Source organism: Nilaparvata lugens, chromosome 1 (assembly GCF_014356525.2).
Source record: "Nilaparvata lugens isolate BPH chromosome 1, ASM1435652v1, whole genome shotgun sequence".
Taxonomy (NCBI): domain Eukaryota; kingdom Metazoa; phylum Arthropoda; class Insecta; order Hemiptera; family Delphacidae; genus Nilaparvata; species Nilaparvata lugens.
The window spans coordinates 11961774-11978243 of NC_052504.1; the positions used below are offsets into that span (position 1 = coordinate 11961774).

General features: G+C 35.3%; 1 protein-coding gene across 3 annotated transcripts in view; it reads left to right on the top strand.

The window, feature by feature from the left end:
• Positions 1 to 8814: 8814 nt before the first annotated feature.
• LOC111050228 (prolyl endopeptidase) overlaps positions 8815 to 16470 on the top strand; it is a 39903-nt gene continuing 32247 nt past the window's right edge. For 2 of the 3 annotated variants that reach the window (XR_005571552.1, XM_022336508.2), the window contains exons 1-4: positions 8824 to 9000; positions 13144 to 13286; positions 13631 to 13736; positions 14781 to 15004. Coding sequence is in view for 2 of the 3 variants with exons in the window: in XM_022336508.2 (XP_022192200.1) it covers positions 13222 to 13286; positions 13631 to 13736; positions 14781 to 15004 (395 nt within the window). In the remaining variant the exon portion in view is untranslated. Of the gene's footprint in view, positions 9001 to 13143; positions 13287 to 13630; positions 13737 to 14780; positions 15005 to 16470 lie in introns of all 3 variants that reach the window. The other variant, XM_022336509.2, reaches the window with a different exon arrangement.

Genomic DNA, 16470 nt, shown 5'->3' on the forward strand with positions numbered 1-16470 from the left:
TCAGGAGGTGCAAGTCCTGATGACTTCAACGATTTCTTTATTAACTCAGTGGCTGGGATAGTGGAGGCTCTCACCGGTTCACCTGATGATGCAGTGAATCATGTTCCTGTCAGTACTTGCAGTTTTGTGAAGTGGGAGAAAATTTTCCCTGTAGACCTGATAAAAATAGTCAAGGGATACAAGAGCTCAACAAGTCCTGACATCTATGGAATCTAAACAGTGGTATTGAAGTCAATAATTGATGTTTTAGCTGTACCACTGTGTAATTTGATCAATGACTGCTTGGATTCTGGAGTTTTCTCCAAGGAGCTGAAGACATCAAGGACAATTCCAATCTTCAAGAAAGGTGAACCTGATGAATTGTCGAATTTCAGGCCAGTCTCGATAGTTCCTGTATTTGGCAAACTCATGGAATCGGTGATGTATGTTCAGCTTTCACGGTATTTCGAGAGTAATTCCATCTTCCAACCTCACTAGTATGGATTCCTTCAGGGGAGATCAACCATGGGAGCTGTGCGGTATTTAGTGGAGTCGGTTCTTGGGGCAATGGAGGGCAGGCAGTTGGTCTCCATTGCTTTGTGTGATTTGACCAAGGCATTCGACAGTGTCTCGCATGACATACTATTGGGTAAAATGAAGAGGTATGGAATAAGTGGAGTTCCCCTGAAAACCATGGAGGATTACCTCTCCAATAGAATGCAGGTCACATCAGTTAATGGTGCAGAATCACGGTCGAAGGAGATGATCTATGGAGTGCTGCAGGGATCGATTCTTGGTCCTCTGTTGTTCCTTGTATTCATCAACGACTTCAGTGTGCAAGGAAGAGCCTTATTGTTCGCTGATGATACCACTCTGCTGGCCCAGGATGAGGACCCCCAAACTGCTGTTGCCCAGTCTAATCTTCTTGTAAAAGAGGTTAGCCAATGGTTTAAATCAAACAAACTGTGTCTAAATGAGGGGAAAACACAGAACCTATTGTGCACCTTAAGGCATGGTCAGGTGGAGGTCAAACTCTTGGGTTTTGTGATGGACCCCACTCTATTGTGGGTTAGACATATTGGCATGCTGTGCAATTGACTGGCCAGGGTGACATTTTTGATGCGGAAGCTGAAGCAACATGTGCCTGCCAACTACTTGATTACAGCCTACCATGGGCTGTTCCATAGTCATATAAGCTATGGAATAGTACTATGGGGCCATGCGGTAGCTGTGAAAGGATTCTCCTTCTACATAAGAGAGTTCTTCGTGTCATCATGTCATCGCATTACCTGGAGCACTGCCCAATCTTCAAACGTCTGAAAATACTGACAGTGTACAGTCAGTACATGTATAGCTCCCTATGGCTCCTAAGGAGTGAGGTTCATGCCTACCAGGAGAGGGGCCAGCTGCACCACCACAATACCAGGAGACGGGGCAACATTGACCTGCCCTACTCCAGACTTTTGAAAGCACATGGATGCTACCCCTTACAGATGCTAATATGCCCTACAGATGGTATGTGAAAAACTCATCAACTACCCTCTCTACCCATTGAGAGATGATGAGACCAGTTGTACCAGATTGTTTCATGATTTAGTATGGCAGTCCATCTACAGAGCCACATGAAACAACCTATCTGCAGCCATCTCTAGTTGTTTGTGTATTGATTGTTTTATATTTTGACAAAGTATGTCTGGCAACTACCAGTCATGGACTGAATATACTGAATTGGTTCATTTTCCAGTTCTGCCAGTAAATTGATGGGCTGTTCCACCAGCTGCTACTTTATCATTATACATTAAAAGACCCTGATGATGACGAAACCCTTGTTATTACATTATGCAACCACAGCAATGCCTTCAACTGTGTCCCCCATTGCCCCATAAAATTAAATTTCCATAATGTTGATTGGTTAACTCAAGAGTTATGGCTTGAGTGACACAGTTCTGAGGACAGTGACATTCTTGGAGAATTACTAAAACTGGTTGACCATCACTGCTTTTCCAGAGCCACATAATCTTTGACTACTATTATGGGTTTATGTACTGACCATCCACGAAGTGCTTCTACAGAGTCTTCCTTCAAAGACTTTATCCTTTGCAGACTTTAAAGATTGTCTCTGGTCACTCTTCAGAAGTCATTATTTATGTACTGTGCTTGCTGTTGTATGTCAAGGCAGTAAATGAGAGGAGTATCCAATAAATTGAGAATATTTCAGGAAACTTTCTCTCCAATGGAATAATATCATAATTCAATGATTTTCATTATAATATTATAATTTAATGAAGGAAAGAACCTACTATACCATACATACAGTATAGGAAATTCACAACTGTCTCATCATTATCATCAACACTCCTGTGTTTCAGATAGACACGTTAATCCGTCGGTCCCAGCTGCCTAAACAGCAGTCATTAGGTCATGACAGAGGCCCTGAAATTGATCAGTTGAGACCTGAAAACTCTGACACCAGACCTGAGCCAGCCAGGTCACACGATATTATTATTATATCATGTCCTACTGGACTGATTAATTTAGAAATTTTGCACATAGATTCTCAATTCACCAAGCTTAGTTGAAGGACTATTTTACTTCTTTGATATTTTGGAAAGTCAAGTTTCTAATTGGACCCTTGCTGAGCAAGGGCTACCTTCTAGTGGTCTATAAATTGCAAGAGACAGAGTTAACATTTTTGAGTGGTCCCACTTGCTGTTCAATTATTCCTTAAGGTGTGTACAGACTTTTGCTCTGCTCCGCAACCAAACATCACTGGAGCAGATCGATTGATGATCGACCGGGGAGCAAGAGTGGATCGACCAGGGAACGCGAGAAGAGCTAACATCTTCCATAACGTTCATGATCGGTGTGACTGCAGAGCGGGGATGGAGTGACTGTGGTGCGATGGAGGAACGAGGGCAGAGCCGGCGCAGAGCAGGTTGGAGGCCGTGTATATCTGTAGGCAGCTTTAGAGTTGCCTTGAGATATGTGGCTACTACAAGCAGGCATGTCAAGTAGTGTGGTTAGAGTCATGACAGCTAGAGCATGTAACATATGGAATCATTAGATTTGATTATTTATTAGATATGAACAGTAAAAGGAATATAGTAGCCAACACTATTAATGCATCTGTCATCATAGCATTCATACAACAAATAGCAGGACTGAAATATATTTTTCCTACAGTTACCTTGAAAAGTGACGATTCCTGCACTGATTACAGAACGCAAAGATTCACTTTTCCGCTCTAGTGCAGGAAAAATTTTTTCTGCACTCCAGATTTGCAACATGGCAACACAAAATAGTTGGTGGGTTATATGGAGGATTAGTGCACGAAAACAAAAATTAAGTTGGTAACAATGACTGTGGTTAGATTCAGATGAGAATCATTTCAATGGCTACTCTACATTTATGATAAAATCCCAATCTAGAAATCCAAAACAAGAATAATGTTCATCTAAATCATAATTAAATAATCATCATTCATGAATTCTCATCATTTAATAATAAATAATAGTTCTATTCTATTGATAATGATTATCAATAATAATTATTATTATTTCAACTGCAAGAAATGAGAAAAGTAGCAAATATACATTATAAAATTCGAATTTTGAGGTTAAATGATTACCGTTCGATGTTCATATAAATAGAAATAATAAAAAACATAACAATACTACAATAAATATTCTCTGTTGTCTATGTTATTTTTATAATTATTTCTCAGTTTACATTGAGCATTTTTCTCGGTAATTTGAGCAAAAGTCTAAATTACTGAATCGTGTTTCAGTAATTTTTAGCTGGATGAAACAAACTTAGGTACGATTCTTCCCACTAGGTCGCGCGCTTGTCTCTATAAATGGTCTAAGGTTCAGCCAACAAGCTGTTGGTGTGAATTTGAATGTGAATTTTTTGTTCCATCTGTATTTTTTCTGATTCTTGAATGAATAAAAATGACAACTTTGTCTGAGAATTTTCAACTTCAATTGGATTATTAATTTTTAAATGAATTAAGGTTGTTATTAATAACAGCATCACACACACACAAACATTTGATGGATTTCAGCCATCATTTTACCCATAATTACCCACTTTTCATATTCAATGGTAACTGTGGGAAAAATTTAATGTGAAATATGTGCGCAAAGTTCCTCTGCTGCACTCAAGAAGCGATTCTGCCCTTGCCTACAGCTTGGGTGTAAACGTTTCTTTGGTGCAGCAAACTGTCACTTTGCACACTACTTGCCTGATTGCATCAGAAGTGAAAATATCACCAGCTTCAGGTCATTGATAAGGAGGAAACTGTTGGAGCGACTTATCTATGCTAAGAGTGGTAGACGAGCTGCTTTTCCATGCCAGTGGTCCTATAGTGAGGTCCACATTATAATGGTGGAGAAAGATGGGCGAACAACGTTGCCGAACCTCTGTCTTGTCAATGCCTTCTATAAACGGTAGCTGATACCGGCTTATTGATGTAATATTAACTGTTCATTTTTGGTTAAAATAGTCAATTATATTTATTAAGCAAGAAATTATATTTTTCAATAATTTTAAAATTGAAATTTCATAATTAAGATGAAATATTTTGTTGAATAATTATTTATTTTACATTGCTAAAAGAAGATCCGGCAACAGAGCAAAGCAAGAAAGAGATAGCGCTACTGTATTCACTTTGTCCAATGATAGACAAGGATCTACCCAGTCAAGGACCAAGACAACAAGTATCAGGTACCTACACAAGTAACTTAACTATAAATCGAATCTAATGAATTAATAAGTTATGTGTTCTAGTCATGGCGGCTCCAACTACATGCGTGACGTCCACCTAATAATAGCAATGGTATTGCTATCCTTGTCTATCAGTCAACAAAGTGGATGATAGCACTATCTCTTTCTTGCTTTGCTCTGTTGCCAGATCGTCTTTAAGCAATGTAAAATTCATAATTAGCCAACAAGCTGTTGGTGTGAATTTGAATGTGAATTTTTTGTTCCATCTGTATTTTTTCTGATTCTTGAATGAATAAAAATGACAACTTTGTCTGAGAATTTTCAACTTCAATTGGATTATTAATTTTTAAATGAATTAAGGTTGTTATTAATAACAGCATCACACACACACAAACATTTGATGGATTTCAGCCATCATTTTACTCATATTACCCACTTTTCATATTCAATGGTAACTGTGGGAAAAATTTAATGTGAAATATGTGCGCAAAGTTCCTCTGCTACACTCAAGAAGCGATTCCGCCCTTGCCTACAGCTTGGGCGTAAACGTTTCTTTCGGTGCAGCAAACTGTCACTTTGCGCACTACTTGCCTGATTGCATCAGAAGTGAAAATATCACCAGCTTCAGGTCATTGATAAGGAGGAAACTGTTGGAGCGACTTATCTATGCTAACAGTGGTAGACGAGCTGCTTTTCCATGCCAGTGGTCCTATAGTGAGGTCCACATTATAATGGTGGAGAAAGATGGGCGAACAACGTTGCCGAACCTCTGTCTTGTCAATGCCTTCTATAAACGGTAGCTGATACCGGCTTATTGATGTAATATTAACTGTTCATTTTTGGTTAAAATAGTCAATTATATTTATTAAGCAAGAAATTATATTTTTCAATAATTTTAAAATTGAAATTTCATAATTAAGATGAAATATTTTGTTGAATAATTATTTATTTTACATTGCTAAAAGAAGATCCGGCAACAGAGCAAAGCAAGAAAGAGATAGCGCTACTGTATTCACTTTGTCCAATGATAGACAAGGATCTACCCAGTCAAGGACCAAGACAACAAGTATCAGGTACCTACACAAGTAACTCAACTATAAATCGAATCTAATGAATTAATAAGTTATGTGTTCTAGTCATGGCGGCTCTAACTACATGCGTGACGTCCACCTAATAATAGCAATGGTATTGCTATCCTTGTCTATCAGTCAACAAAGTGGATGATAGCACTATCTCTTTCTTGCTTTGCTCTGTTGCCAGATCGTCTTTTAGCAATGTAAAATTCATAATTAGTCAACAAAATATTTAATTTTAATTATGTAATTATTGAAAAATATAATTTCTTGCTTAGTAAAATATAATGAGTATTTTAAACGAGAATAAACAGTTAATATTACATTAATAAGCCTGTATAAGCTACCGTCTATAATAGAAGGCATTGACAAGACAGTGGATCGGCAGGCAGCGTTGTCTTCGTTCTTCCGCCCCTGCCATTATACCTTACTATAGACCTTAGACCAGTTATAGAATAGACACGGCCAATTGTATATTCATACTTAAAAGTATCTACTGCCAAAAACCGCCCACCTTGACGTCACAACAGTGACGTCATGCATCGTATAGACATTGTTGTTAAACATGGCTTGTTTTCCATAGCAGATTATCATTTTTCTATGTAATTATTATTTATGAAAATGGTAATCTCCTGTGCAGCATATAATTGCACTGAAATTTAGGAAAAAAAGTGGAATATCTTTTCATGTGTAAGTTGAAATTTATACACATAAATATTGTAAGTTGTAACTGTTATAATTATCCTTGGTTATGATGTAAGTGAACTTATTGCAGCATGACAATAAATTAGTTTTGTAGGCTACCGTACCTTATTATTCTCAAAACACATTCTAACTTTGAAGCCGATATCACATAACACATCATAAATTAACATATAATCGTTTTTGCCAGTAGCTAGAAATAACCTAAAAACACCATGAATCTGAAATAGACACAATCTGAAAGTTATGAAAACGAGGCAAAATATGTGCCATTACTCTGGATGCCAAGCTTTGGTGGAGAAACCATGTTAAGAAAAAGTTGGATGAGCTCAACTACAAGTACAGTAACATAGAATGTATTGGCTGATAGGAAGGAATTCAAGCTTATCAACCTACAATAAAGACAAATTCTAAGGCCTGTCTGGTTGTATGGTGCACAACTGTGGGGCTGTACAGCAGAGAGCAATATTGGCATCATCCAACGATTCCAAAACAAGTTTCTTTGAAACGCTGTCAATTCTCCATATTTCATCAGGAACGCCGACCTTCATAGAGACCTTCAGGTGGAGACAGTCAAGGAGATGATTGTAAAAACAGCAAGGACCTATGAAGAGGCTTTAAATGACCACCAAAATGTTGAGGCAATCCAGCTTTTGGACAACTCAACATTAATGAGGAGATTGAAAAGGAAGAAGCCAACAGATCTGGTGTAAACCACCAGGAGTGCTTAGTGAAAGTGGAAAAAATTAACATATCTATTTAGTGCAGTTATTATGAATGAGCTAATTTACAACAAGGAGAAGCTATTACAAAACTCTTCTTGTAAAATGAATTGAAGTAATTATTTAGGATAGAAATAAACTGATCGTTAGTCCTAGTACTAGTAACAGTGATATTCTATTAAAAAAATAATTAAACTGTTATGTACAAGACTTTAATTGCTCAAACACTTTCAAGAACCTTTTCAAAAAACCAATAATCTTGGAACTGAATGCTGTTTGAAACTGATGACTTTAGCTCCACTAATGGCTACAGACCTAAAATTACTATCTCATTTTCTTTGCTTAATTTATAAATAGGAGTGATTTCAGCTTCTTTCCAGATGAGAGGAAATTCATTGCTTCTAATTGACAAATGAATAATATTTACAATAATGGTAAAATTAGTTATTCCTTCAATTCTTTGATGAAATAATGGGTGTACCATCTGAACCACTACTTCTATCATTCTTCAAATATTTGAAAGGTGAAAGCGTTAACTACATCTATCTCACTCATTTCTCCTAAATTGAAACCTAAAGTTTGAAAAAAAATATCATTATCTTTGAGTAAATCTTCAATATTACTATGGTAATATTTACTATAGTATAAGTTGCAGCTTCGTTGTAAACTAATTTGAAAACGGTTTGACTCATTTTAGTGAAAAAAAGTAACTGGGTATTTATAAAATAGAATTATAGTACCCTTTACTGACAAAGCAATACAAGCAGTTGAAAGGAATGCTATGCTATGAGTCAAAATGGCGACTGCGTGTACCCAGTCTTTATAGTTCCTTAGTTTTCCATAGCAGATTATCATTTTTCTATGTAATTATCATTTATGAAAATGGTAATCTCCTGTGCAGCATATAATTGCACTGAAATTTTAGGAAAAAAATTGGGATATCTTTTCATGTGTACGTCGAAATTTATACACATAAATATTGTAAGTTGTAACTGTTATATTATCCTTGGTTATGATGTAAGTGAACTCATTGCAGCATGACAATAAATTAGTTTTGTAGGCTTATTATTATTACCTTATTATTCTCAAAACACATTCTAACTTTGAATATCACATAACACATCATAAATCGTATAACACATCATATATCGTTTTTGCCAGTAGCTAGAAATAACCTAAAAACACCATGAATCTGAAATAGACACAATCTGAAAGTTTTCAATACGATGCGTGACGTCACTGTTGTGACGTCGAAGTGGGCGAATTTGGCAGTAGATGTTGGCTTCAGAGGCTAGACTTCCCAGCGTGTCTATTCTATAACTGGTCTAAGCTATAGACGCGCGCGTCTCAAGAAGCCTCTAAAGAATTGCACTTTAATCAGGCGCGTGCAACGACAATTTGAAACCAAATAATCATCAAGAGCTGTTGTTAACTCACTTAAAAACAGCTTTTCAGATGTTGATTAAAAATGCAATCTCAATTGTAGAACCCTAGTAAAATGTTCAATAATAAAGATTCTGTTGAATTCTATTCTATGGTTATTTGTTTTATTACTCAGAATTTTTCAAAATTCGAAATATTATATTCATTATATTGTTGGTAGGTTGTAAGGTTGGTGCCCCTGGAGTTGTGACGCCTTGATGAAATTTCAGATTTCCAGATTCCACAAGCACAAAACTTGGAAAGTTGCAGACTAAATTAGGCTACTCAGTACTCAGTTACTAATTTAAATTTTCTGATTTTCTAATTCTGTTTTATTTTACTGTGCAAACAGTTTTTGTTAAGGATACATTTTTGCGGTAAGACAATATATATGATTTTCAATGGTCAGTAGCCTAATACAGTGACAAAATTTACAAAGGCCTGAAAGTGTCGGCATAATGTACTTGACTCATTTTTGTAAAGCACTTTAGGCTAAGAATTCCATTTGTGATCTAAGTTTTTAAATATTTTTATCTGGGATTTAATTTAAAAATTAATATAAACTTAATTTGGATTAGAATTATACTTATCTTTATTGATGGTGATGTGTTACATTTCTTAACCTATTAGAACAGAACATCTGTTATAGGTTGCTTACATAATATTGCTTTTGCTATAAGTTTATTAAAAAAGTCGTTTATTTTTAATGATAATTAGTTTGTTGAATTGTTAATTATCAGTATGTTGAACAGTTCATTAACAATAATAATTAGAATGTTAAGTTGAAACTAGCAACACTACAGAAAAGTCACCTGCAATCAACCAAAAGTCAAAATTAAATTTATTTTCACATTTTGTTTAATTAATATCTAATCTTCTTCAAGTAAATATGTCAATTAAGTCCTCGAATTTAGGTCAAAAAGTTTGGATTTCGTAGGAAAGCAGCGCGGATCCTACTGCTATTCACAGTGGAAAAACATCCAGTTACAGGATATCATCTAGGAAACTGATAAAGCCTACACACTAGATATGCACAACACATTGAGAATTGCCAGATTATTGTTATGTTATGTCATGTTTGAAGGGACGAATACAAGGATCCAAAGGTTCAAAGAACTCCACACGTCAACCGGAGCTTATTGTGTTTTCCAAGCACGTTAGTTTAGTAGTTGAGCAAACCAATACCTGTGTTTTTTACAATGTCCAGTAGTATTTCCTCGTGTAGTCTCTCGCAATCCAGTATGATATGCCTTACTGTCTCTTCAGTTATACTGATTGGTCCCCGTGACCTACGTGAGCTCTACTCCTGGCCTTCTTTTTAAGTCCTTCCGCTAAGGAAGGGGGCGCCAAATTGCCTCTAGGGCTCCTGGTTACCCTTGGCTAAGTCTCTTGAACCAAATTTGTGCCTGGAGTTTCACCCATCTCTGGTTTTTTATTTTTGCGCCTCCGAAACTTTGTAAGGTAAAAAGCCACACCTCTCCCAAGAAGTTTTGTTTGCTTCTAGGACACCCTCGACTCAGTCTCTTGACCAAACATTTGTGCCTGGATTTTCACCCAACTCTGGTCTTTTGGGTTTTTATTTTTGAGCCTCCAAAACTTTGCAAACTCAAAAGCCACACGTCTTTCAAGAAGTTTTGCCTGAATGGCCGCCCTTACTTGAGCAGTAGTGAGGTTTGGTCTCTCCACCCGCAAACTTGTGACCTATGTGAGTTGCACTCCTTGCCTTTTTTGTAGGTCCTTCCGCTGAGGGAGATGTCGCCATATTGCTTCTAGGGTACCCTCGACTCAGCCTCTTGACCCACATTTGTGCCTGGAGTTTCACTCAACTCTGGTCTTTTGGTTTTTTTATTTTTGCGTTTCCAAAACTTTGCAAGGTCAAAAGCCACACCTCTTCCAAGAAGTTTTGCCTGAATGGCTGCCCTTCTTTGAGCAGTAGTTAGGTTTGGTCTCTAACGTAAAGTTTTGACAAGTGTGTCATGTCAGTTTACAGAAATATTTATTTATTTATTTAAATAATAGTATTATGACGTGTAAGGAGTGTAATTGCCACAAATTCTGGGGTTTAGCGTCATACTTTTGGTACTAGGCCTACGGTTTTTTATCTCGTTCAGGCTAGCCAATCTACTTAGAACATTTTTCTTCGCTATTTAAAGTTATACCAACCATAATTTCTTGCCCAAGTTCACCATTTTTAATAAATAAATAACGCTTTCCAATGTTGCTTTGCTACTAACTCAATTTAAATTAACGAGGACATAATAATTCATTGTTTTATCAAACATAGATGATGTGGTGACGAGACCAAATGTTTCATGGCTTAGCATATATATACAGTATATCTAATGAAGGAACCTGCTCTCATATAAGAGAATTATTTGACGAAGAAAATATATTGCACTATTAGACGTTTTGTAAGTTGATTATCGACTTATCAATATGTGCCTGCATAACATTACGCAACGCTCCTAAATTAATTTGCATTTGATTTGATTCAATTAACATACTACTCTTATACTCTCAGGTACTCCTTTTTACAACATTCGTATTTTTATAATTCTACTAGATTTCTTTAGTTGATGTTGACAAAAATAATTTTGCATTGTCATAGAATAGATTTTCTTAGAACCGTATTATTATCAACATTATCATAATCTTAAAATTTTCATTGGCTGCACGTTGATTTGGATCAGAATTAGGAGTAACAATGACTCGATGGACTAGAAGATGGAAGTTCTTCATTCTATTTGGAGGGAGGGACGGACTGGAAAGTTTTTTTTTTTAATTTGAAAGTTGATTAATCAGATTCAAAGTTAGTTCAATCAATCTATAATCTTATTCAATTCAACACAATATACATAAAAGAAATCAAAATACAAAAAATCACAATCAGAAATAAATTTCTAATAAAATATAAAAATAAACTTCATGGTGGGGTGTGCTGAAAAGAAAGATAGAGGAAAATACCTAGCCAACTATGGTTTCCCATGTAATAGGCAGGTAGAGGGTAAAAGTCAGGAATGAAGAAAAGGGAAGTATTGGAGAAGTAGGTAGGAAAAATTGTAAGTCCAATTTCAACATATGTATCTAAAAAAAGAAATGACCTTGCAAACAGTAGTTAGAGCAGAAATTGAACCCCCCCCCCCACCAACAGCTATGCTATACTGCAGAATTGATTTGACTAGAGCATAATATACCATTTCTAAATGTTTCTTATTTAGAATTCTATTCATTTGATAGAATTTGTAAGATAAATATCTAATTCTTCTACAGAATGTAAATCCCACTTTAGATGATCATCTATTATGATTCCTAAGTATTTAATATTAGTGACTTTTTTAGAGTGGGTCAATCACAATTACCTAATCTTTTTGTGTAGTTGAGAAGTTGATATTGTGGTAATTATTCTTTTTCATTCAACAATTACCTAGGTTTGAAGTGCACCTTGAGTGAAGCTTTAATTCTTCATTATAAACAGGCTGCCCTATTTTATTTACTGAGAAGGTTATGTAGGCCTAGCTAGTTTTATCTATATTCAAACAAAGGATATTTCTATCTAGCCAATTCTTATTTTGTAATAAGTTTTGTTCAGCTATGGTGTGAACTTCATTCCAAGTTTAACCGTGGAAAATAGCTGCAGTATCATCTGCAAAGTTAATTTAAAGGTTTGAAATGTTCTTATCAAAATTGGAATTAAAGCTATCTAGCTTCTACTTCCTTATAACTACTATTGCGATTATTTTGTAGCTTGCAGTGCCTTTAAATTCATTGTATTATGATGACAGCTAATATACCTCATATTTTCATTTTTAGACTGTCAGATACAATAGTAGGAATTAGTATTTATTTGTTGTAGGTTTTCCCTGTTTGCCTTTCTCTAATTACAATTCTGTAATCAAATTCTTATTTAAACTGAAGACTGGCATTTGCCAACGCTAGATCATCTTCACGTTCTTTTGGCGATAAGATACAACAATTTTGTCCAATTTAAATTTCAAAACCCACCTCAATTTTTCATTTTTCACTAACATGAAATGGATAAAGTTATTCGTTCAAAATATAGAATTAATCGAATTAAGTCGATTAATATATAGAATTAATTAATAAAGAATTAATCGCATTTTTCACTAACATGAAATGGATAAAGTTATTCGTTCAAAATATAGAATTAATCGCCGTAATTAATAGGTTTAAAAAATCGATTTATTTGAAAGATTTATAATTTAATGGTGTTGCCTGTATTTTGTTACCTTTAATTTACGACAATTGCCGTATTGTCTTGAGTTAACGCTTGTTTTGAAAAAGTAATCTCTAATGTCTCATAACTTATACCATCTATCTAATAAGAAAGGTTAAACTGATATGTTTTTTGCTAAATATTCGTTTGCCTACTCTTGAAAGTGCATAACTATGATCATAAGGAAAACACGTTCAATGGATTCGTTTGTGAACTTAACATTACAAAATTATTACAGAAATTTATTTTAATTCACTGCTAAGATTTACTGATCTTCTTATTCTAGGATGAGAAGAAAGGAGCGTCTTTTAAAGCCCTTCAGAGGACATCCTTATTTCTGGAATTATTAGATAGTAAGCAATTGATGATTATGAGATATATCTCAAAGATATTCCACTCCATCAGAACGCTCAATATTCCAAACAAGAGGTGTGAATCTTTTTCAATTCCCTATCATACTCTGCTTAGCACTGTCTAACAATAATTAAAACTTCAATTAACTCATTCTATAATTCCTCTCCTCAACACAATTGATGCCGTCATTCTATGAAATAGTAAATCATATCTGTGAAATCCTTTAGAAACGTACTGTAGATAGGTGTTTGTTGGAAATTATTCGAATTAATTGCATGTAGCTCAGTGGCATTCAAAATATTCATGCTTGATTGTACACTGTGAACATTCTAAAAAGTAAAAGTAGAATTTTCAGAACGATTTATATCACTTTACTCTCATGATACATTAAATTATTCTTTTTCGTTATTTGTTTGCAGGTCTATTGTTCACAATCTCAAAAGAAGCAATAATATTGTAAATATGAAGATCACCTACCCTCCAGCGCGAATCGACTCTGCTGTGGATTCTTATAATGGAGTTCAGGTAAAGTATTGCCTCAATATTCTGCCTCCCAAATCCAATCATTGATAATTATAATATTTCATGAATACTCGATGTATCAATTTAACAAAATATATCATGATTGCTTGAAAATTCGCATTTTGTATGTAGCAAACTGCAATGCGTATGAGTGTGTCTAAGCATTTTTTATTCAAATAGGCTACTCCTAATTGAATAAACTTCAGGACATTTTAGGACATTTTCCCAAACACTATTCAGTTTTCAACTTTCTAAAACATGATAGAAACAATTTTCATAGCCTAATCAGCCATATCTTCAGCTGTGTTGTTTACTAATGTCTAAACAGTAGAATATGGTGGAACAGAATGAGAATCAGAAGCGTAGAGGAGTACTATTATATATACTATTATCTATAGTGTGTTATAATGGTTTGATTAGCAATGGTATTGCTATCCTTGTCTATCATTCAACAAAGCGGATAGCGCTATCTCTTTCTCGTTTTGCTCTGTTGCCAGATCGTCTTTTAACAATGTAGAATATATAATTAACAAAGTATTTCATCTCAATTATGAAAATTCATTATGAAATTATTGAAAAATATAATTTCTTGCTCAATAAAATATAATTGATTATTTTAAACGAGAATGAACAGTTAATATTACATCAATAAACCTGTATCAGCTACCGTCAATAGAAGGCATTGACAAGACAGAGAATCGGCAGTGTTTTTCTATATTTTTCCTCTGCCATTATAACGTTGTCCTCACTATAAAAAGAAAGACACGATTGCAATATAAACTCGCCATTTAATGTCATATCTCTCATTGTAGGTAGCTAGAGCAATCCTAAAGACTGTAGGATCTGTGAGCACTGACAATAATACAACTGTAATAGGCCTACTCCTAATTTTTATTCTTACAAGTTATTCTCAAATAGCATAATGCATGAATTTCCTCCTAACATTTTTGTTAAATGCTCATTTGGGTTATGTAGAACCCAATGCATGCTTTGTATAGTTGATATTTTCGTGTTCGTATTCATTGAAATCGATAAATTAATTTGCAGGTAACTGATCCGTATCGTTGGCTGGAAGATCCAGACAGCGAGGAAACGAAGAATTATGTGGATGCTCAGAATGCCATCACTAGGCCGTTCTTGGAGTCATGCGAAGAGCGCACCAAGATTAACTCTAGACTCACTGAGCTCTGGAACTATCCGAAATACTCTTGCCCCTACCGACATGGCGATAAATATTTCTACTACATGAATACTGGACTACAGAATCAAAGGTGATTAGATAAGATGTGTTATTAGCTAGACGCCAGTGGCGGCTCGTCCTATGTGTTCAATGGTTCATTGAACCCCCAGAATTGAATCAACTTCCTATACAATGATGAATTTGCAACTCAAATAATTATATTCTTATTTTATACTCATCAAATTACATCACAACATTTTTCATCTACATAAACTTAACGTCGATGTTTTGCGGCCGGTGCCGGAGTGGCTTGCTTGAAACAGCAACGAATGGCATGACGAGACGGGTGGTGGTGGAGAGCAGTGTTCATTCCCCAATCTGAACCCAAAAACAAGGCTGGGTGAGGTAGTGGAACGGAGGAGGGGAATCGGTTTGCTAGCACGAATTTGGTTCACAATCCTGCCTGAACCATGTTTCACGAGTTCATCCGAGTGTAACCGAACGTAGCCGAGGCAAGTAAAGCATTCGGTAAACCTCGGAATAAATCGTGAGTATTCGTGATACGGATTCAGTATCACTACCATCTTGAACTTGACCAATAAATTCAAATTTGGTGGCAGTAAACAGTAAAAAAGCAGTGAACAAGAAGTAGCCTAAGCGTGACAGTTTTGAGGTTATACGGTACGTTTTCGGGTATACACTGTATACAAATACAGTTGTGATAGATTTCACTGCATTTTTCGTTATATAAATTTGTTTTCAGTGTTGAAGAATATTGTAATTTCTAGTGTGTTTCGTGTATTCGTGAGTATTTCTAATGTCCATTCTCTTTTAGTGATAGTGTGATTATAATTTATTGTGTTAGGCTCCGTAACAGCATTTTGATGAAGAGATATGAATAAGGTTCAGTATTTGTTGAAGACAAACATTATTAATATTGAGGATAGGTGTAAAATAAAACATGATGGTAGAGCAACTCCCGAAGTAAAAATCAAACAAGAAAAATATGAACAGGACAAAAAATCTATATTTGTAGAAAATATATTTAATCATTGGGGGATAATTCCGTAAAATTATTATTGATTACCTTTACACTTGTTTATGCTCAATACTCTATATCCTCTTGACCTTTCTCCCCAATAGATCATGATGTTGAACCCCCAAGCTAAAAGATCACGAGCCGCTACTGCTAGACGCATACAATTCGATAACATAGAGAAATGATTGTTATTTCTCATTAGTGATGTCTTATTACTCAGAACTACACCCAGTTTGGAAGTCATCCTCAGCTCGTTAAAATGGCATATTTTGTAAAATCAGTGGATTTGAATCAATTGGAACACGGGTTTCTATTATCATAGAGAAAAAATATCATAACTTAAGTAGATATTCCATGATATAGGTCGTTTATGTTCCAAATGTCAAACCGATTTCATGTTTACTATCGACTACTGTCTATTTTGAAAGTGTTAGCTGGGTGAGATTATATGAACGGCACAGTATGAGAGACTACCAGCATCACGAAAAAGAACCTCGTGGACTATCGGCTTGAATTAA